Genomic DNA, 22,102 nt, shown 5'->3' on the forward strand with positions numbered 1-22,102 from the left:
AATGGGTTAGCTCAATGACTACCGAGGATTTTCTTCAGAATGGCCCTTCTTTGAATCGATCCAGAGTGGTGGGTTATTGAAGCCACCCCATTGGGTCTCTTCACACCCTGGACACAGTAGATGACCCCATCAAACTAGCAGGTGTCAGCCCTGAAAGGCCGTTCAGGAACAGTTACTACCCTGCAACTCTCAGACTCCTGAACCAGTGTGAATAACTTCACTCACCTCAACTCTGAACTGATTCCACAACCTGTGGACTCACTTTCAAGAATTCTACAGCTCAAAGTTGTCGAATCCTTGAGAAGATGAATCTACAGGTCGTATACTTCTAATTGTACGTTGAACTTGTGTTCTCATTTTCTTTCTGCATTTGCGCAGTTGTGTTTTGCACATTGGTTGTTTGTCTTTGTAGTTTCTCACTGAGTCTATTATGTCTCTTTGTATGTACTGTGTATGCCCACAATAAAATGCATCTCGAGGTTGTATATGGTGACATTTGTACACCACATGTGTAATTTATGTTTAACTTTGGGGCCCTGAATAGTGGTGAGAGAGGAGGCACGGGGCAGATGTAGCACTTGTCCCACATGTCAGGGAGATCAGTGGGGAGGGACAAATAGACAGGGGAGTCAGAGAGAGAGTGATCCCTTTGGAAAGCAGAGAGTGGGTGGGGGGAAGGATATGTGAGGGGAAAGATTATCCTTCCTCACCTGGTCTCGCCTGTTACCTGCCAGCTCGAACTCCTTCCCCTCTGCCCCTTCTTATTGAGTTTTCGCCTTTTGGACCGGTCCTGATGAAGGGTCTCAGCTGGAAACTTTGACTCTTTATTCCCCTTCATAGATGCTGTCTCACCTGCTAAGCTCCTTCAGCATTTTGTGCCTGTGCCCTGGATTCCCAGCATCCGCAGAACCCCTTGTGTTACTGAAGCCTCCAGCATGGCCTGCAGGAAGAGGCACCTTAAGATTGTGGCTGATTTTTGACTTCCCCCTCTGACCGGTGAAAATTTATCGTTCTGATTAAAACTAACAACTGGAGCAGCATTGGTGTGCCCTTTGCAGAAGGAAGTTCCAAAGTTGAACCACTGTCTAGCTATTTCCTGGAGAAGGTGGGTTGTCTGCTGAGGCGACACAGTGGTGCAGCAGGTAGAGCAAGCTCTGGGGTCCCAGGTTCGATCCTAACCTCCGGTCTTGTCTGTGTGGAGAATGTGTGTTCTGGTTTCCCCAGAAATGTGGATCAGTAGGTTCTGGTGTGGGTGTGGGGGGGATGTGTAAGAGACCATAGGGGGAGAGATTGTTCTGAGAACTAGCGTAGCCCAGCATGCACCAAATAACTGCCACAAACTGTGCGGTAATCAAAATTTCCCCACGTGATGCTCGCTTCATATTGAACAACTTGTGGTGCCTAAGATTTTTTCCTGTGTGGATGAGTGGGAAGTGTGGAGGATAAGGTGGGATAAGATGGGACTTCTGAAAAATGAGTGATTGGCATAGACTTTATGAATCTTTGAGTAGACCACCTACAGGAAAAATGTAAATAAGGTTGACAGGACTGGAGGTCCTGAGTTATAAGGAAAGATTGAATAGGTTGGGACTTCATTCCTTAGAATGTAGAAGGTTGAGAGATTTGATCGAGGTATACAAAATTATGAGCATTATAGATTGGGTTTGTGCAAGCAGGTTTCTCCCTCTGAGGTTGGGAAGGACTAAAACCAGAGGTCATGGGTTAAGAGGGAAAGGTGGAAAGTTTAAGGAGATCATGAGGGGAAACTTCACTCAGAGGGTCATGAGAGTGTAGAGCGACCTGCTGGTGAAAGTTGTGCATGCAAGCTTGATTTCAATGTTAAAAGTTTGGGTCAGGGTATGGAGGGCTTTGTGGGTGCAGATCAAGGGGAGAAGGCAGTCCTGCATGGACTAGATGGGCTGAAGGGCCTGTTTCTGTGCTGTACTTCTCCATGATATTTATCTACTGGAATTCCAAAAATCATGAGTTATAAGGAGAGACTGGCCAGGCTGGACTGTTTTCCCTGGAGTGGAGGGTGCTGAGGGGTGACCTGATGCTGGTGTGTAGACTTGTGAGCAGGTTTAGACAGGGTGAATAGACATTTTTTTTTCAGGGTAGGGGAGGCTGACACTAGATGGCACAGGTTTAAGGAGAGGAGGGCAAGTTTTAAAAGAGACCTGAGGAGCAGGCAGGTTTTTCCACACAGAGCGAGGTGTGTACAATTCGAAGAGCTGACCCCTGAGGGACAAATTTTCTCTGCAGAGGGTATAATTGAGGAAGCTGCATAACAGTTTCCATGTTTACAAGACAGTTAGACAAATTCATAGATAGAAAAGGCTTAGAGGAATAAGGGGCCTAAGCAGTAAAGGTTTAGAGATATGGGCCAAATGTGGGCAAGTTTTTGGCTAGCACAAGGAGGCATTGACAAGATGGGCCGAATGGTCTGCTGTATAACTCTGACTCAGGATTCAGAAGACCGAGAGGAGAAATTAAAGTTAAGGCAAGATGGATGTGGGGAAGTTCCAGACTTAGGATTCACTGATTTTATTTTTTTCTCTTTTTTTAAAAAAAGTGGGCTGTTTGAGAAAGATGAGTCGATATTTTCTCTCAAGACCCTGGTCTTGCTCCCAAGGCAGAGGGGGCTGAGGCTGAGAGGTAGAAGGTGAAAGGTTACTGGGGGGAGAGGCAGGAGTATGGAGTTGTGGTTCCAATGGCACAGCAGGACCGGAGCGGCCTAGTGACCAGCTTCTCTAGCTGAAACGTAACCATTCTGTTTCATCTGGCATTGTCAGACCCTCCAGCTACTAAGCTGGAAAGCCACGCTACATTTGGCCAATTTCAACACTTGCCTCTCGGTTAGTACACTCACCAAGGGAGAAGTACTTCTGAAGAACTGTTTCTGGGAAGTGGACAGAGATCTCCTGAGGCTGGGATAGCAGGTGCTGTAGATGTGGAGAGCTACCTTCCTGATCTCCCTCCTTCATTTTTTTCGTCCTTCCGTTCTGAAAGAGTGAGCCAGGGGCAGGGGCCGCAGGCAGTATTGAGGTCTGTTTTCATGTCGTACGGCTAAGAAATAGCCACGCACTCCTAGTCCCCCGCATGGTCAAACTGTACGCTCTCAGCGTCCGAGGCTGGGATTGAACCCAGGTCTCCTGGGCTTAGGGCAGCAGCTCTACCATCGTGCTCTGGAGCATGGACGGAGCCTGACTTCCTCTCTCGTTTGTGGAACGGCCTGTTCACTGGTTTAGGCGGGGAGGGGGAAGAGTGCCTGGTTTGGGTCTGCCTGTGTTCCAGAGTTCACCTCTGCACCGCTCTACAGCTTTCCACAGCCTCCGACGCTGGAGGCTGCAAGGGGAGCGGTTTGGGTTTACAGAGTTTCTCGGTGTTTGCCCTAACGACGTGACCTCACTTGGTGAGCGTCATCAGCAGATGTGAGCAGCTCTGGGTGCGGGCAGATGGAAACAAAAAAAGGGCCAGCTGTGCTCTAACAAGTTTTGGGCAGATCTGGTCATGACAGCTGGAATAAGGGAGGCGTTGATGAGTCATTGTGCTTCTGTGGTTGTGGCTTCTGGGCACGTCAGGCTCCTGTGCGCTGTGTGAGGTGTGTGTGAGGGGCTACTATTGGCCCCAAATTCCACCCCCTCCTCATGACCTCAGAATCTGGTTTATTATCACTGACTTAATGTCGTGAAACTCGTTGTTTTGAGACAGCCGTCAATTGCAAGGCATAAAAAAAATTAATAAGAAATGATGCACAAGAGGAATAGAAGAACACACACAATGCTGGAGGAACTCAGCAGGCCAGGCAGCGTCTACAGAAAAGACCACTGTCGATGTTTCGGGCTGATGCCCTTCAGCAGGTGGAGAAAAAAGTGTTCATGGACCATTTAGGGGAGAGGGCAGCCCTGAATGGACTAGATCAGCTGAAGGGCCTGTTTCTGTGTTGTACTTCTCCATGACATTTATCTACTGGAATTCCAAAAATCATGAGTTATAAGGAGAGACTGGTCAGGCTGGCCTTCCCAGAAACACTTCTTCAGAAGTGCTTCTCCCTTGGTGAGTGTACTAACCGAGAGGCAAGTGTTGAAATTGGCCAAATGCAGAGTGGCTTTCCAGCTTAGTAGCTGGAGGGTCTGACAATGCCAGATTAAACAGAATGGTTACGTTTCAGCTAGAGAAGCTGGTCACTAGGCCGCTCCGGTCCTGCTGTGCCATTGGAACCACAACTCCATACTCCTGCCTCTCCCCCCAGTAACCTTTCACCCGTCACTGCTCAGTCTCAGTCCCCTCTGCCTTGGGAGCAAGATCAGGGTCCTAAGAGAGGGAATTTCAACTCATCTTTCTCAAACAGCCCACTTTTTAAAAGAAAAAAAAAATAAAATCAGTGGACCTCCGGCGGGAGGAGAAGATGGCAGTGCGCCGTACGTGCGCAGCCCTCCGGTGAAAAATGATATCGTATCTGTTAAATAGGGGCCGTGGACAATTCTGATTTGATGGAGAATAGACATGAAATCACAGAGGAACATCTGGAGAAATTTCTGAAACTCCCATCCGCTGCTGTCATTACTGTGTGGTTGGGAATCTTTCGGAGGGTAGGCCTCAAAATCCCCTGCCTTGCCCGCTTTTGGCAACTGAGAAGGAAGTTGAATCGTTCGGCAGAGATGCCGCTCAGTGCTCGGTGTCGGAGAGCTGATCAGAGCTTGAAGTTTTCGGATGACTCAGATTGTGGTCGGCATGGCAGGGAGAGTTTTTTTTTCCTTCTCCCGTCTGCGTGAGATGTGGGACATTTGAGACACTTTGAACTTTACTGTGCTCACGGACTTTCTTCATCAAGTTATGGTATTGTTACACTGTTTGTAACTATATGTATAATTATGTGGTTTTGTCAGTTTTTTCAGTCTTGGTCTGTCCTGTGTTTTGTGATATCACACCGGAGGAAATAATGTATCATTTCTTAATGCATGCATTACTAAATGACAATAAAAGAGTCTTTATAATCTTAAAAAAAAAATTTAGAAATCTGATGGTGGAGGGGAAGAAGCTGATTGTAAAATGTTGAGTGTGTGTCTTTGGGCTCCTGTACCTCCTCCCTGATGGTGGTACTGTAATGAGATGAGGGCCTGTCCAGGATGGAGAGAGTCCTTGCCGATGGATGCTGCCTCCTAGAGGCATTGCCTTTTGAAGATGTCTTTGGTGGGGAGGCTTCAAGGTGGCTTATTGTCATTTCTAGTACGCAAGTGTTAAGAACAAAATAATTGTTCCTCCAGATCTAACACAGCACAAAAAGACAGTAAGTTAAAACACAATAAATAAAAACACAACTATAAATGCATAAAATGGCTTGTATATGTAGGTTGATAGTCTGTCCATAAGGTGATGCTATGGACAGGACTGTCAGTCACCGTATGTATAGACAGGAAATGATAAAGTAGTGGTGGTTGGGGGTGTGGAGTGGTGGGATAGAGGTTAAGGGTGTTGATCAGCCTCACTGCTTGGGGAAAGTAATTGTTTTTGAGTCTGGTGGTCTTAGCATGGATGCTATATAGCCGCCTTTCTGATGGGAGCATGAGCAGGGTGGAAGTTACGGGTCCTTCTCCAGCCCCTCTGATGGCGGTGATGCATTGGGCAGTTTGGGCCACTCATTGTCGAGCCTTCCTGTCGGTCGCAGTGCGGTTTCCGTACCGTGCAGTGGCATGACTTGCTGGGATGTTCTCTGCCCTGCGTCTGTAGAAGGTCATGAGTATTGATGTACACAGTCCAGCTCTCTTAAGCTTTCTCAGAAAGCTGAGGCGTTGGTGAGCATTCCTGATTGTGCTCTGAGACCATGAGTGATTATGTGAGATGTGCACTCCCACTTTCTGCCCATGGTGGAGCTAGTTGGGTCCTCAACCCTCTGCAGATTTCCTTTTCAATCCTGTGTATTGGAGCCTCCAAATGGGGCGGAGGTTCAACCAGTCAGAACGCCCTCCACTGTGCATTCGCAAGAGCTTTTGGTGACATACCAAATCTCCTCAAACTCCTAATGAAGTATAGCTTCTTCATAATTGCATCAATGCACTGGGCCCAGACAGATCTTCTGAGATGTTGATGGTCAGAAAATCCCACTGCGCACACGCCCTATCCCACTGATTGCATTTTCCCCTTAACCGGATCCCATGATGCTCAGCTAACATCGACATCCTTGCAATCAGAATTCAAACAACCACACAAAACCGATCGACCTCGTTATCCAACCTTGGCACTCTAACTCTGACCTCTGGTTGTCGATGCCTTGGTGATCAGAAGCTTGATTTGAGGCAGTGGATGTGGTTACTATGATAATTCTAGTCCTTTGTGAGTCTTTCTATACATTTGCATTTCTCTCTTTGCCCCACCCCCTCTGTACCCATTTCCACTACCCCCACCCCCTGCCCACTTTACTTGACGTGTAAGTGACTAATGTGTCTGCCTCCCTCCCACCGCCCTTCCCAGGGAAGAAGTGCAGGAGAACTCTGTCCACTGGCAGAAGGAATTTCGCTTCATGTGCAAGATGAACGGCAGCCCTGTCACGGGGGTCCTCGATCCGAGCGTCTGTCGGGTGTCTGTCCGCAAGGTGAGTTTGCTTTTTGATGTCTGCGCAGGGGAGAGCTGTGGTCAGACAGTGTCTAGACCAACTGGGCTCGTGGAACCAAATTCTACAGCACAACATTTGGATAAATGGTGGAGTCAATTGGTATTAGTTTAATATTGTCATGTATTGAGATGCAATGAAAAACATATCTTGCATATTGTTCATACAGATCAGATCCAGATTCACTTATTTATCATGTCTGTATGGAAACCTTTTGTAAAATGGTGGACTGCCTCATCGAGGACCTCCATTCCATCTGCCAAAAGGGGAAGCAACACTCGCAACACCCCCCCCCCCCACCTTTATAGGGCCTCTGCCCCTTCCCTCTTCAGTCCTGACGAAGGGTTCCGGCCCGAAACGTCGACCGATCGTTTCCACGGATGCTGCTCGACCAGCGTCTTGTGAGTGCTGCTTTGACCCCAGCATCTGCAGAGTATTTTGTGTTTACGCCAAAAGGTGAACCTCCCCGTGGCCAAACATTTTAATTTCCTCACACGGCAACCCCTCCATTCACTCCAGAGAATGGAAACGGGGAGAGGGAGCAGGAAAGAAGCAACGGAACATTAGTGAAGAAAAGGGTCGTGGGGGATAGAATCAACTTGAAAGAGGTTCATCCCACACCCACACAGTCCCACTGACTTCGAGTCCCTGATACTTAGAATAAGAACAGCACTGTACGGGCACGAGCCCCTGAGCCCATCGTCTCCAAACTGGCCACAGTGATAGTCTAATCTGGGCCTGTACTCTCTGGAGTTTAGAAGAATGAGGGGAAATCTGAGGTGTGTAAGATGATGAGAGGCATTGATGGTGTGGATAGCCAGAGGCTGTTTCCCAGGGCTGAAATTGCTAACATGAGAGAGAATAGTTTTAAGGTGCTTGGAAGAGGTACAGAGGAGATGGCAGAGAGTGGTGAGTGTGTGGAATGGGCTGCCGGCGACAGTGGTGGAAGTGGATACGACAGGGTCTTTTAAGAGACTCCTGGATAGGTACATGGAGCTTAGAAAAATAGAGGGCTATGGGTAAGCCTAGGTAATTTCTCAGGTAAGGACATGTTTGGCACAGCCTTGTGGGCCGAAAGGCCTGTATTGTGCTGCAGGTTTCCTATGTTTCTAAAGCATATCGATGAGTTGGCCCATTGGGTCTGCTCTACCATTTGATCATAGTTGATCTGTGTTCCCTCTCAATCCCATTTTCCTGCTTTGATGCTCTAACTAATAAAGAACCTATCAATCTCCACTTTAAATATACCCAGTGACGTGGCCGCCATAGCTGTCTGTGGCAATAATGTCACAGCTTCACTACCCTCTGGTTAAAGAAATTCCTCCCCATTTCTGTTCTAAAGGGCTGTGTCCTCTGGTCCTAGAGTCTCCCACCAATGGAAACATCTTCTCCACATCCACTCTACCTAGGCCTTTCAATATTTAGTAGGTTTCAATGAGGTCCTCCCTCAGATTCTTGTCTCCAGCAAGTACAGGCTCAGAGGCATCAAACGTTCTCTGTATGTTAACCCTTTCATTCTGGGACCTCATCTGTAACCTCTCCAATGTCAGTGTATTCATTCTTAGAAATGGGGCCCAGAACGGTTCCTAGTACTCCAAATATGGTCTGACCAATGCTTTTTAAAGCCTCAGCATTACATCTTGCTCCTGTGTTCGAGTCCTTTTGAAATGAATGCTAACAATGCATTTCCTTCCTTACCACCGACTCAACCGAGGGAGTGCAGAGGATGTTTCCAGGCCTGGAGGACTTCAGTTATGGGGAAAGGCTGAGAAGGGTGGTGTTGCCTTCCTTGCAGCAGAGGAGGCTGAAACGAGACCTGACAGAGGTGTATGAGATTGTGAGAGACAAAGGCAGGATAGAGAGTCCAAATCTTTGTCCCATTGTAGGGGTGTCAAAAGCAAGAGGGCATAAGTTTAAGGGGAGAGGAAGTAGAGTTAAGGGAGCTGAGGGTTAAGTTGTCACACTGAGTTGTGTAATTGATATTCTGAGTGTTTTCTGCGCCTACGTGCCTGCAATGATTCTGAAAGCAACATTTTCTTTATACCTGTACTTGTGCATTTGTCGATGACCTGCATTCGAATTGGGATTAATGACACAGATTGGCTGATATTGGAATGAGCTGCCAGAGAAGGTGGAGGAGTCAGATACAGTCACTAAGGAGGCTGTTTGGCACAGAGGCGAGCCATAGAAAGAGGAACTCAGCAGGAGAATGGGGTTGAGTGGATAATACATCAGCCATGACTGAATGGCAGAACTCTCAATGGGCCGAATGGCCCAATTCTGCTCCTATGTCCTATGACTTTATGAAAACCAGTCTCCCCTCTGTGGGCTCCGTCTATACTTCTCGCTGCCTCAGTAACCGCCAAACATAATCAAAGACCCCAACCACCCTGGAAATTCTCTTTTCTTCCCTTTCCCATCAGGCAGATGATACATGTGCCACCAGGCTCAAGGACCCTCTTGTTATCAGGTTCTTGAAAGGACCTTTTCTATAAGGTGGGCTCCTGACCCCTCAATCTATCTCACTGTGATGTTGCACCTATTGTCAGCCCGCACTGCACTTTCTCTGTAGCTGTTACACTTCATACTGTAATGTTAGTTCAATACATCATGATTTGATCTGTATGAACAGTCTGCAAGACAAGCTTTTTATTGTATTTTGAGAGATGTGACTATAATAAACCAATACCAGATGGGATTGGTGTAAATGGGTAGGTAGGTTGCCATGGATACGGTAGGCCGAAGGGCCTGTTTCTGAGCTACGGTACATGTCTCTAAGGATATCCTGTGTATGAAAATAACACAAAGGATGTTACCAATCTATATTCAGCATGTCAAACACAGTGAGACTGCAATTAATGCGATGCTATAAATTGTAAGCTACTTCCTACATGACAACAGGAAGTGTTTTGTAAACTAACGATCTGCCTTGGTTGCCAAGTGCTGAGACATCCTGGGATTATGCAAGCCTGCGGTGGGAATGTCTAAACACCCAGAGGACGTCAGTCTCGGCATATGAACCTGCCGGGGGGGGGGGGTTGGATGCTGAGCTGCAGGGGCCGACCCTTGACCTCACCCCAAACCACAGGGCCTGACCTGTTGTCTGCTTTCTCCTCCCCACAGGAGCTGAAAGGCGGAAAGTCGTTTGTGAAGGTAGGTCCACTTCTCGATATTACGTTTTGTAACCGTAAAACATTATTTAGACGGAAGGCACGGGGGTCCAAAAATGAGGATCTAACTTTGTGTTTACTTTAGTGAGGTGCACACCGATCATGTGGTAGTGTGATGACGTATGCAATTCATATATTTATACATAAAACTCCTAATGAACAAGACTGCTTAATCACACAATATATATACAAGATATTACTAAAATATTAAATACACAACACCCTGTCCTCATCTGGTGGGCCTCGAGTTGGGGAGTGGGTTGGGGGACTTGTGATTGGCAGGGCTGGAATAGAGAAGGGGTTATGGACATTAGGTAGAGTTCAGTGTGGAGGGGTGCGAGGATGGAGGTGGCGAAGGCAGGAGGGAGGGAAGGGTCGAGGTGAGGTGGAGGGAGGCAGGGTTGGTGAGAAGATGGGGAGACATCGGAAGATAGGGGGAGGTGTAGGGAGTTGGGAAGTGGGAGTGAAGGGGTCAGGATGGGATGGCAGGAGGGAGCAGAGGGTGGGTGATGAGGTAGGAAGTGAGAAAGTGGGAGGGGAGAGGTGGGGTGGAGGGGATTGGGAAGGCGGAGGGATGCTTGGGTAGATGGGGTGAGTTGGGTGGGGAGATGGAGTGGTGGGAGATTAGGAAAGGGAGAGGTGTGAGGGCTGGGGGAGGAGCGGAGGGGTGAGCATGTGGGTTGGGGGAGTGGAGGTTTGGGGAGGTGTGGTGGGGGAGGTTGGTTTGAGAAGGTGACGGGTATGAGAGAGGAGAAGGGCTAACGGGCAGGATGTACTGGAGGGGCAGTAAGCAGTAAGAGGGGAGATGAGGGAGTGGTGGGGGGTAAGGAAAGGGAGGGGTGTGAGGGGAAGGGCAGAGGGGTGAGCACGTGGAGTGGGGGTTTGGGGAGGTTGGTTTGAGAAGGTGAGGGGAGTACGAGAGAGGAGAAGGGCTAACAGCGGGCAGGATGTATGGGAGGGGCAGTAAGCAATAAGAGGGGAATGAGTTTGGTGGCGGAGCAAGGAGAAAGTGGGCAGTGATGGGGAGGGTGGAGGCCAAGTTCTACCTGGGGTAATGGGGAAAGATGGGGGAGTTGCAGGACAAGTGAGGTCTATGCACAAGTGTGGGTGAGAGGGTTTGCATCTGTGAGTCTCTACAAGGTGGGGGATGGAGTGAAGGAGATGGTTGTGAGGGTGGGGGGAAGGAGATTGGCTTTGTGGGGTGAGATATGATGGTGTAGCAGAGATTGGCTTGGGGGCAGGTGGGGGGACAGATTGGCTTGGTAGTGGGAGACATTGATGGGGCAAAGACTGGGAGGAAAAATTCCCATTGCAAGATACACCAGTTGGCTGGTTCCTTGAAAATATAAATGCCCTCTTTGCATTTTCTGTTTGGTTTAGATTGTAAACCAAACCATACCGGCTGTGTAATGGATTTAACATGAATGGCGGTGCAAGGTTTGCAGCACCATAGATTCAACCAGCACAGTAACAGGCCCTTTGGCCCATTGAATCTGTGCTGACCATCAACCACCCATTTCCGCTGATCCGTACCACTTTACAGCTGACGCATCTCCCCAGACTCTACCCCTTGCCCACACAAAAGGGGCAATTGAGAGGGGGTAACCTGCGCGTCTTTGGGACGTGGGAGGAAATCGGAGCATCACGAGGGAGTCTGTGCACCAGAGGCTGGGATTGATCGTGTGATGCTGGGGCAGCAGCACCCACTGTGCCATGGTCCTGCCCTTGTGTAAATAACCAGTCAAATCATCAACGCTTCAAGCGATCGAACAGGAACGTTGGTTGGATCACCTTATTGAACAGCAGGGCACATTTGAAGGGCCAAGTGGCCCACACCAATTTCCTTTACTATTGGTGTTATCTCCTGAATAAATTGCCATTGGTTTATTATTGCCATAGATACCAAGATACAGTGAAAAGATACTGTTCATACCGATCAGATCATTACACAGTGCATTGAGATAGAACGAGGTAAAATAATAACAATGCAGGGAACTGTGTATGTGTGCATTTCAATTCTTGCTGTTGACTGTGTATTTCATCCACCTTCCTCCTCCTCCCCACCTGTAGCTGGGCTTCGTAGACCTGAACCTGGCCGAGTTTGCCGGTGCCGGATCCACTGCTCGCTGCTGCCTGCTGGAGGGCTACGACACCAAGAACACGCGGCAGGACAACTCCATCCTCAAGGTGCGCTGCGGCTGCCGGGAAGGGTGGGCTTCAGGGGTGGGCTGCCGGGAAGGGTGGGCTTTGAGTGCGGCCGCGGCCGTGCTGGAGCCGGATCCAGTTCGCAGACGATTTCTGGGACACTTTGGCGGCAGGCTACTCGGCCCCCGGCGCATGTCCCGCCTTTCCATGAGAGCTCAGCTCTGTCACTCTGCTCGCTTGTCTCTGAGATGTTTGACCCTTCTGGTGACTGTACAGGTTTCCCCCATGTGCTCTGGTTTCCTCCCATATCCCGCAGTTTCAAGGGTTAATAAGCTGCTGTAAATTGCAACAGCCCATGAGTGGGGGAGGAGTGGAATATGGGGGACTGGACCATGAGACATAGAAGCAGAATTAGACCATTTGGCCCATCGAGTCTGCTCTGCTATTTATTCATCATGGCTGATATATTATCCCCCTCAACTGCTGTAACCTTTGACACCCTGATTAATCAAGAACCTATCGACTTCCGCTTTAGATGCACCCAAACACTTGGACTCCACAACCGTCTCTGGCAATTAATTCAACAGATTCACCAGCCTCCGGCTAAAGAAATTCCCCGTCCTCTCTGTAAGAGGAAGTTAATGGGAATAAAATTAAGGTTTTGTGTGAATGGGTGTTTTTGGGGGTGGGGACCTTCATCCCAGAGAGGGGAGAAGTGGGAATGTTCAGGGTCGGTGGAGACTTTAATCATGCTGGCTGCTTTACCGAGGCACTGAGGAGGATTCTTGTGTTGCTTTCTCACGTTAGTTGAACAGGTACTGCCTACTGTAAACAAGAGATTCTGCAGATGCTGGAAATCCAGAGCAACACACACACAATGCTGGAGGAACTCAGCAGATCAGGCAGCGTCTATGGTAATGAATAAACAGACATTTCAGGCCTAGATCTTCCTCCAAGGCCGAGAAGGAAGGGGGAAGTACCTCCTATAATCGTGCTGAAGGGTCTCTGCCCAAAACATCGACTGTACTCTTCTCCATAGATGCTGCCTGGCCTGTTGAGTTCCTCCAGCATTTTGTGTGCGTTACTTTGATTTCCAGCATCTGCAGATTTCCTCTTGCTAGTATAATCTTGTCCCCTCTTGAATGTGCGTCTGAATGGTTCTACACCCTGTCTCTCCACCCAGGTATCCATCAGTATGCAGCTACTGTCGGGCGATCCGTGCTTCAAGACGTAAGTATGATGGCAGGGAGGAGGGGGATTGTGGTCTGGGTATCTATGGGGTGAGAGGGTTATTGTTGCTTTAAGAATGTCACATCTTTAAGTGCACCATCATGTGATTGGCTGCTGTCTGGATGACTTGCGGAGAAGTTATTGTCTTGAGGGCACACTAAATTGATTCAACATGTTGCACACTCCCTCCAAGAGGAGGAGCTGGATGCTGCGAGTGGGTCAGATAGCGTGAGGCCACACTGTTTCACTCCCTGTATTTGAGAAAGAATAGGCTATCATTGGAAGCAGACCGAAAGAGATTCACCAGGGGTACTTCCAGGGGTGGGAGACTTGCCTCATCATGGGCTATGAAGGAAATTCGATCTGCATTTCTTTGAGCTTGGAGGAATGAAGAAATATCTTATTGAAAGGTCAAAAATCTTTTGGGAGCACAACTTTATTTTCCCAGATTTATTTACTTGTTACATTTACATCAAAGCAGACAGTAAAATATGTTTGTGTTAGCAACTAATACAACCCGAGGATGTGGTAGGGGCAGCCCCCAAGTGCCGGGCGGGTCAGATGTTGAGCGGTTTCCACCAGTCGAATGGGGGTGGGAAGCAAAGCTACAAGGTTAGGGGCAATCCTTTGTCTTACGGTCTTGCGAAACTCAGTGCCCCAAACAACATCTGTGGGAGGAAAGGACCTGGTGAGTTTTTGGGACAAAACCCTTAATCAATCCCAGTGCTGGGTTGTGACCAGAAATGTTGGCGTCATTTCCCTCAGCAGATGCTGCTCGTCTTGCTGGTTTCCTGTTGTAGAATTTTTGATGCTCCAGATTCCGGCATTTGCAGTCTCTCGTCTTCGGTAATTAGAGGTTTTAGACACTTTGTTGTATAGAACAAGATAAAAGCTGGGAAAATATTAGTGTTCCGTTTTGATCACCCTGCTATTAAGTTGGAAGGAGTGCAGAGGAGAACGGTGAGCGTGCTGCCAGGACTTGGACGGAGCTACAGAGAGATTGAGAGAGATTGAGCAAATTGGGACTTTAGTGTTGGAGGACATGGAGGGGCATAAATTCATGAGGAGCAGAAGATGAATGCACACAGGTGTTTACCCAGCACTGGGGAATGAAGAACTGGAGGGCACAGGTTTCGGGTGAGGGGGGGGGAGATCTAATAGGAACTCGAGGGCAGCTTTTTCACCCAGAGGATGGTGCGTATATGGAACGAGCTGCCAGAGGGTGTGGTTGAGAAAGGTACATAGCAGCATTTGAAAGACACTTGCACAGGTACATGGGTGGGAACAAATTCGAGGCATACAGGCAGGTAGTTGTCGTGGTCAGCATGGGCCAGTTGGACTGAAGGGTCTGTGTTTACTTTGGAACGATGCCTAAAAATTAGATCAGAAAATAGATGCTCATCAGGTCAGGCAGCATCTGCGCAGACGGAGAGTCCAGAAGGTTGAGGATTCTGAGTGAGGGTCACTAACCCCAAATGCTCATTCAGATTCTCTCTCTCAGGCTGCCGACTGACCAGCTGAATGCTTCTCGCCACTCACTGCATTGCCTCCACTCCCACCTTGCTTGTTTGAACTGACTTACACTTTTCTCCCTGCAGTCCCCAGTCCACGGCCAAGCCCATCGAGGTCCTGGGCTCTGGGAGCTCGCTGGCGCTGGATTGTAAAGGTGACGATGGGACGGGGAGTTCTGACCTGGAGACGGAGACCCTCCGGCTGGATACCTGCAAGCAGAGGAGTGCCAGGTCCTCCCTGGAGACAGGTGAGCATCCTGCACACCCAGCCCTGGTTTATCCTAAACACTACCGCGAACAATCTGACTCGGCAAATTAGCCGGCAATCTGACGCACTAGGCTTTCAATCCAGAATTAGATGGGGCTGAGGGAAGCTAGCACAGAGGCAGTGGACTGAATAGCCTCCCTCGCTCCTAACAGTTCTGCTGTCCCGTCAAGAAGTTACTTTGCTGTGAGTGCTGCTTCTGCCGCCAGCAATGGATTCGAATCTGGCTCCAGGGATGATTTTCCAGACTGACATTCCTGACTCTGGGTTTAAACAGGATCTGAATTTTGGGAGGAAATGGAAGACTGAACGCCAGCTTCCTGCTTGGATAGACATTTATTTATAAATACATGTTCCTCCTTGGAATTGCCGGCCAATGCTCCATCTATTAGGAATTTAAGAAACAGGAGACCATTCAGCCCAGAAAGCCTGTGCTATCACAAGATCAGGACTAATTCCTCTCCCTTGTCCATTTCTTAACTGCTCCCCAAATTCCACAGACCCTTTGACGTCCAAAGTTCTTCCTCCTAACCCATTGTGTCAAGCTCCTAGATCTATGAATTCTGGGATCCCTTCGTGGGACGGGATAGAGGGAGGTGGGAGTGGCTGTTCCTCAGAATTGCTTTCCTCCTGTGCCACATCTTCACTTATCTCCTGGTCTTCTCTCTCAGCAGGAAGCCCCGAAGGCGGTGACCGCCCACCAGAGCAGCTGATCTGGAACAGGCATTCACGAAATTCCAGCGCCTCCAGTCAACTGTCCCGATTCTCAGGTGAGTGGGTGTCTCAAGGTCACGTTCATTGTCACAGCCATACATACAGACATGCCTTAGAAATTAGCTTTTTTTGCAGTGGGGGCACACTACATCATTAACATAAATTAACATAAATTATATAAATAATGTGCATGACAAAATATACGTAGCATTAGTATACAGAGGGTTGTGAACTCAGCCAGCTCCACCATGGGCTCTAACTTCCCCACCATCGAGGACATCTTCAAAAGGCGGTTCCTCAAGACGGCAGCATCCACCATTGAGCATCTCCACCACCCAGGATGTGCTCTCTTCTCATTGCTACCATCGAAGAGCAGGTACAGAGGCCCAAAGACTACTGACAGCATTGAGAAGAGGGCGTGGTCTGGATGGTGGGGGTCCCGGATGATGGGGAGAGTGTGATGGCAATTTTCGAGTCCGGGGCTCTCTGTAGCCTCTTGCAATCCTGTGCATTTGAGTGGCCGTCTCGTACTGTGATGCAGTCAGTCGGAATCATTCCCGCTTTATCTGCGGAGGTTTGTCAGTCTCGCCACAAATGTGTGGGGGAGGTGCGAAGAGGATGGAGTTGGCCCAATGTGATGATAAAGATTAAATTTATTTGTCATGTGCACTGAAATGACTGAAACTCGGTGCAGCCACCGCAAGGGCCCGGTGGGGAAGGACCACAGAATAGGTTTCTCCACCCGTGGGAGTGGGAGGGGACGGGGGGCGGGGAGTATACCCCTCAACAATGATATGCTAAGCTGAACTACTGGAGTGCCACGTGGGTGGCTATAAATACGGATATGTACTGACTATAATGGAAACGTATGTAGAGGATGAAAAGTTATTGAAATGGTTTATTGTATATATTTTTGAATAAAGTATATTTTGAAATTAAAAAAAAATTTGCTTAAACAACTAACACAGTCTGAATATGTAAATGTTGCAACACTTCTGGTGCCAACTTGTACCCACAACACTAACCATGTACCTTTGGAATATGGGAGGAAACAGGAGCACCAGGAGGAAATCCACAGGGTCGTGGGGAGAACTGCAAACTCCTTCCAGAATTGAACCCGGATTGCTAGCAGAGTGGAGGGTTAAGCTAACCGCCACGCTACTATGCTGCACAAAAGCTGTGGAATGTTATTGTGGAACAGGTCTGAGGGGCCAAGTGGAGGACCAGTTTGCATGCTTGTAATGTTTAAATCTGTGTGGGGAGGGGAATTGTAAGTAAGTTTTTCATCGCATTTCTGCTACACAGATGTGCACCTGACAATAACTCTACCTCTCTTTTCTTCTCTTCCCCCCGCGCATCCCCACCCTCCCTTTGCAGGTTACAGCTCAGAGGGCTCAGTTTACATGCTCCGCTTTGAGCCAGCCCACCGGCGGGAAGGATCTGCCAGTAGCAACCTGTCCTCAGGGATTGGGAGCATGGCTGACCTGCCAGACGCGGCGACGGGGAAGGAAGCGTCTCCGGAGACAGTGGCCCCGTTACGTGGGCTCCCCTTCCGCTCGGAGCGGCAGTTGAGGTAAAGGGCGTGGCTCCTAGTGGGGTGGGTGGGGAGAAGATGGCTTCATCACCGATCCCTGCTGCGGACACCCGGGAAGGTCCTTGCCCATTTCTGGAGTCCCGCTCCCTTGACAAGGTGAAGGGCCAGCCAAGTCATGGAGGAAGGGGGGGGGGAGTCCCATGGGTAATTGAGTGCATGCCAGCTTTTCTGTCCCTCCCTCTCTCGCTCGAGGGTGGACTGGGGTGGAGCTCTCTGTGTTGAATCTCTGCTCTCCCTCTGCCATTGCAGGCGGAAGAATGAGGGATCGGAGACCCGGCCGACGCAGGTCGACGACACGCGGGTGAATGCCGACGACGTTGTGGAGCAGATTCTCCAGGGACAGGACTTCAGCCAGTCCAGCGGCTGTGAAGGTGAGGGGGTTGGATGGAGGGGTGGGGGAATTACAGGGTCTGGAGGGAGGGCATGAAAACTTCTTGGACAACAAGATAAGATCATAACACCTGGGAATATAATCAGGTCAATCTCCGTGGCCCTCTGTGGCAATGCATTTCACAAATTCACCACGCTCTGGCTGAATAAATTCCTGCTCACCTCTGTCTCTTTATTCTAAGGCTGTGCCCTCAGATCCTATGAATGGAGACATCCTTTCCACATCCACTTGAACCAGGACTTTCAGTATTTGGCAGGCTTGAATAAGATCATCTCCTTTCTCACCAACAACCCCCCACACCACCAGCATCTTGCCTGGATTGGGGAACATGCCTTATGAGAACCGGTTGAGTGAACTTGGCCTTTTCTCCTTGGAGCGACGGAGGATGAGAGGTGACCTGATAGAGATGTATAAGATGATGAGAGGCATTGATCATGTGTATAGTCAGGGGCTTTTCCTCAGGGCTGAAATAGCAACCACGAGAGGGTACAGTTTTAAGGTGCTTGGAAGTAGGTACAGAGGAGATGTAAGGGGTAAGTTTTTTTTTACACAGTGGTGAGTGCGTGGAATGGGCTGCCAGCGGCGGTGGTGGAGGCGGATACGATAGGGTCTTTTAGGAGACTTCTCGATAGGTACATGGAGCTTAGAAAAATAGAGGGCTATGGGCAACCCTAGGTAATATCTAAAATAAGGACATGTTCAGCACAGCATTGTGGGCCGAAGGGCCTGTACTGTGCTGTAAGTTTTCTATGTTTCTTTCTCTGAGTTCCGGTGAGAACAGGCCCAGAGACATCAAACATTCTTCAAATGTTAAGCCTTTCATTCCTGAGATTACTTGTGAACTGCCTCTGGGGGCTCTTCAGCAAATCCTTTCCTAGATATGGGGCCCTAAATTGCCCACGATGTTGTTTAACCAACATCTTATGAAGCTTTTTTTTACTGCCACATTCGTTCTTAATCATCGTCATCATGTGCCATGTCATATGACTTGAGCAACCATGGTCTCATGACCATGATTACTCTTGGCAAATTTTTTTTTGACAGAAGTGGTTTGCCATTACCAATGACCCCAGCCATTATGAATACTCTTCAGTCTGTGGCGTCGGCGGTCGCATAACCAGGACTTGTGATATGCACCAGCTTCTCCTACAACCACCATCTGCTCCCCCGGCTCCATGTGATCTTGATCGGGGGGCTAAGCAGGTGCTACACCTTGTCCAAGGGTGTTTTGTTGGCTAGCAGAGAGGTGGAGTGCCTTATACACCTCCTTTTGTAGAGGCATATCTCCACCCCATCACCCAACAGGCATATATACCGGAGTATAAAAGGCATGAACATCAACGTTCAAGAAGGCAACAGCCCAGTATCTTACAAGATAAGAACAGATATAAATTAACAGATGAAAAAATAACATAAATTATACCCAACTTGCATGTGTGAAAGATGAACTATGAGCCGAGTGGAAGGTTGAGAAAGAGGAAAAGGGCTGGTGTGAGATGGGTTTTTAGGCCGGACTCCAAGTTGAGTGACTGCCAGTTGCACAAGGACTTAGTTCCTGTTATGCTTGCTGGTGTTTAGGGACAGCAGTGGAGGTCCTCCATCCGTCTGTCCATGACCACCACCTCTGTCGTGCCCCAGGTGCGGCTCGGGGTCCTCCTTTCTGTCCCTACGGAATGAGCCAAGTAGCCTTTAGTCTTTCTCTCCCCCCCCCCCCCCGGCATTTCTTCTGCACTTCAGGGATCCAGTGAAGTGCTGTCTTGGAGTTGGCCCCTCTTCTCATCATGTGCCCAGCCCATCTCCAGTGCTTCCTCACGATGATTGTGGTCATATTCTTTTGGCTGAAGGAGTAGGGTGTGGTTGGAGAGCATTCTTTGGCCAGGAGAACGGGAGAATCTTCCGGAAGCTCCTTGTGTGCTTGGTCTCTGCAGTGTGCGGAGCTCCCTTCATCACGCCAGTGGCTTCCTCTTAAATTTTCACTACTGTCAGCCACGCAAGTCCTGGTTAGAGACTCGGGGAGACTGTCACGCACAGATGTAGAAGGATTATTCATTGCTGCTTCCTTAACGGTTTTATTTGACCACTCAGGGTTGCTAGCCCTGAGTTGACCCCTGAACATGGAGGGGACCGGTGGACTACTCAGTCTGGGTTCTACCCTTTGACCTGTTTGGCATGGGTGACCCTATCAAGAGCGAAAGCACAAAGCCCTGACATTAGCCAGCGGTAGCGCTCCAGGTCATTTAGGCATGCAAGCCCCGAAACCCTACAACAAGGATGTACGTCTGGGAGCAAATAGAGACTTGCATCACAGGCACATGGCATCTGACACAACCTTCCCAAGAAAAACATAAATTAAACACACTTTACAAGAAAGACCATAATTACCGCAAAGAAGTCAGTTGTAGTGCAGATTGGTTATGGTGTTAGAGGCAGTGATTAGGGTTCATGTCGGTTCAAGAACCAAATGGTTGAAGAGAAATGGTTGTTCTTGAACCTGATGGCAGTGTGGACTCCTGTGCCCGCTGCTTGATGGCGGCATTGAGAAGAGGGTGCATTCTGCGTGGTGGGGGCCCCAGCCCTGATGCTGGACGTAGTCTTCCTGAGACATCCCCACTTTGGGTGGCCCTGAGGGTGGGCAGAGCTGTACCCGTGACAGAACGAGCTGAACCCACCACTCTCTCTCTCTGTAGCTTGCCATCTCGTGCATTGGTGTTTCCATGATGGACCCCGTCAGCGTACTTTCCACTGTACTATCTGTGGAGGTTTGACAGCATCTGAAACAGTAGAGGAGTGTAAATGTTGTGAGTTAAGATGCTGGCTGCTGTGGTCTTGTTCTCACCGCCTTCCACTCCCAGTCTTTCACTCTCTACCGAAACTGTGTTGTTTGAAGTTCCTATGTTTACCGCCTCTGCAGTTTTGTGGCTTCATTTTGCATCTTGTTGATCTAGTCTGTCTCCTCCTCTTCCAGATGGCGGACTACAGCTGTACGTGGGTCGAGATGGGACTGTCCGACTGGGGAACAAACAGACAGATAACAGGTAAAGGCAGGCTGCAGACTAGGCATCAGTGGGTAGGGTCACAGTGACAGGTATATAGCTCTGAAACAGGCCCTTCGGCCCATTGAGTCTGTGCTGAACATCAAGCACACATTACACTGATCCTGTTCGTCCTTTTTTAAAAAATTCTCCCCACATTCCCATCAATTTGCCCCTTCCCTTCACTCAAAGCCCATCACTCACCTATGCACTGGGGCTATTAACCCCCTGACCCACACATCTTTGGGTTGTGGGAGGACACCGGATCACCAAACGTAACAAAAACATAACATTTATTTAACTTGTAACACGCACATCAAAACATGCAGTGAAATGTAATACACCCAAAACAGTGGAGGAACTCAGCAGGCCAGGCAGCATCTATGGGAAAAGAGTAAACAGTTGACGTTTCAGGCCAAGACCTTTTATCTGGACTGGGGGGGGGGGAATAGAGATTAGAAGTCAGAATACGAAGATGGGGGGTGGGTGGGGAGAGGAAGAAGTACAAGGTGATGGGAGAAACTGGGAGAGAGGGAGGGGTGACGGAAAGAGCTGGGAAGTCGATTATGAAAGGGATACAAGTGGAAAAGGGGGCATCTGATAGAAGAGACCATGGAAGAAAGGGAAGGGGGGGAAGCACCAGAGGGAAGTGATGGGCGGGTGAGATGAGGTGAGAGGGGAAATGGGGAATGGTGAAGGAGAAGGTGGGGGGAGTTTGAGAAATTGATGTTTATTTCGTCAGGTTGGAGGCTACCCAGACGGAATACAAAATGTTGCTCCTCCAACCTGAGTGTGGCCTCATCATGACAGTAGAGGCAGACATGTCAGATTGGGAATGGGAATTAGTTTTTGACTGTTTGCTCTTTTTCGTAAACGCTGCCTGGTCTGATGAGTTCCTCCAGCATTTTGTGTGTATTACTTTGATTTCCAGCATCTGCAGCCTCTCTCTCTTGTTGGTGAAACGTATTGTTTGTGTCTGGGGACTTGCTGGGGACAAGTGTTGCCATGTTGGCGATGGAAGTGCAGCACGCCTTACAATACAACTTACCGAAATGTGGGAGGAAAGCAGAACACGTGGAGGAACCCTCCATGGCCATGGGGCGAATGTACAAACTCTTTACAGACAGTGGTGGGAATAGCATCCGGATCAGCTTTAATATCACTGATAAGAGAATGTCGAAAAATCTGTTGCTTTGTGGCAGAGCAATACATAAACTATACATAGCAATCAGAAATGTACAAAAATTAAATGTAGTGCAAAAACAGTGAGGTATTGTTCAGGGGTTGGTCCATTGTTAGTTCAGAAATCTGGTGGTAACAGGGAAGAAGCTGTTCCTAAAGTGCGTGTGGCTTCAGGCTCCTGTCACGCCTCTCGGGTGGTAAGAAGAGAGCATATCTTGTGTGAATGGGGTCCTTAGTGACAGATTTGCCTTTATGAAG

The 22,102-nt window shown here is 48.9% G+C and overlaps 1 protein-coding gene across 2 annotated transcripts in view; it reads left to right on the forward strand.

Moving 5' to 3' along the window:
- Positions 1 to 22,102, forward strand: part of LOC134346637 (early estrogen-induced gene 1 protein-like) — a 34,704-nt gene that overhangs the window by 7,323 nt on the left and 5,279 nt on the right. The window contains exons 3-11 of one of the 2 annotated variants that reach the window (XM_063048103.1): positions 6,472 to 6,592; positions 9,734 to 9,763; positions 11,851 to 11,967; positions 13,109 to 13,155; positions 14,754 to 14,914; positions 15,603 to 15,701; positions 17,023 to 17,218; positions 17,489 to 17,610; positions 20,596 to 20,665. In XM_063048103.1, the coding sequence (XP_062904173.1) occupies positions 6,472 to 6,592; positions 9,734 to 9,763; positions 11,851 to 11,967; positions 13,109 to 13,155; positions 14,754 to 14,914; positions 15,603 to 15,701; positions 17,023 to 17,218; positions 17,489 to 17,610; positions 20,596 to 20,665 (963 nt within the window). The remainder of the gene's footprint in view (positions 1 to 6,471; positions 6,593 to 9,733; positions 9,764 to 11,850; positions 11,968 to 13,108; positions 13,156 to 14,753; positions 14,915 to 15,602; positions 15,702 to 17,022; positions 17,219 to 17,488; positions 17,611 to 20,595; positions 20,666 to 22,102) is intronic. The other variant, XM_063048104.1, reaches the window with a different exon arrangement.

The sequence above is a fragment of the Mobula hypostoma genome, chromosome 5 (genome assembly GCF_963921235.1).
Source record: "Mobula hypostoma chromosome 5, sMobHyp1.1, whole genome shotgun sequence".
Taxonomy (NCBI): Eukaryota; Metazoa; Chordata; class Chondrichthyes; order Myliobatiformes; family Myliobatidae; genus Mobula; species Mobula hypostoma.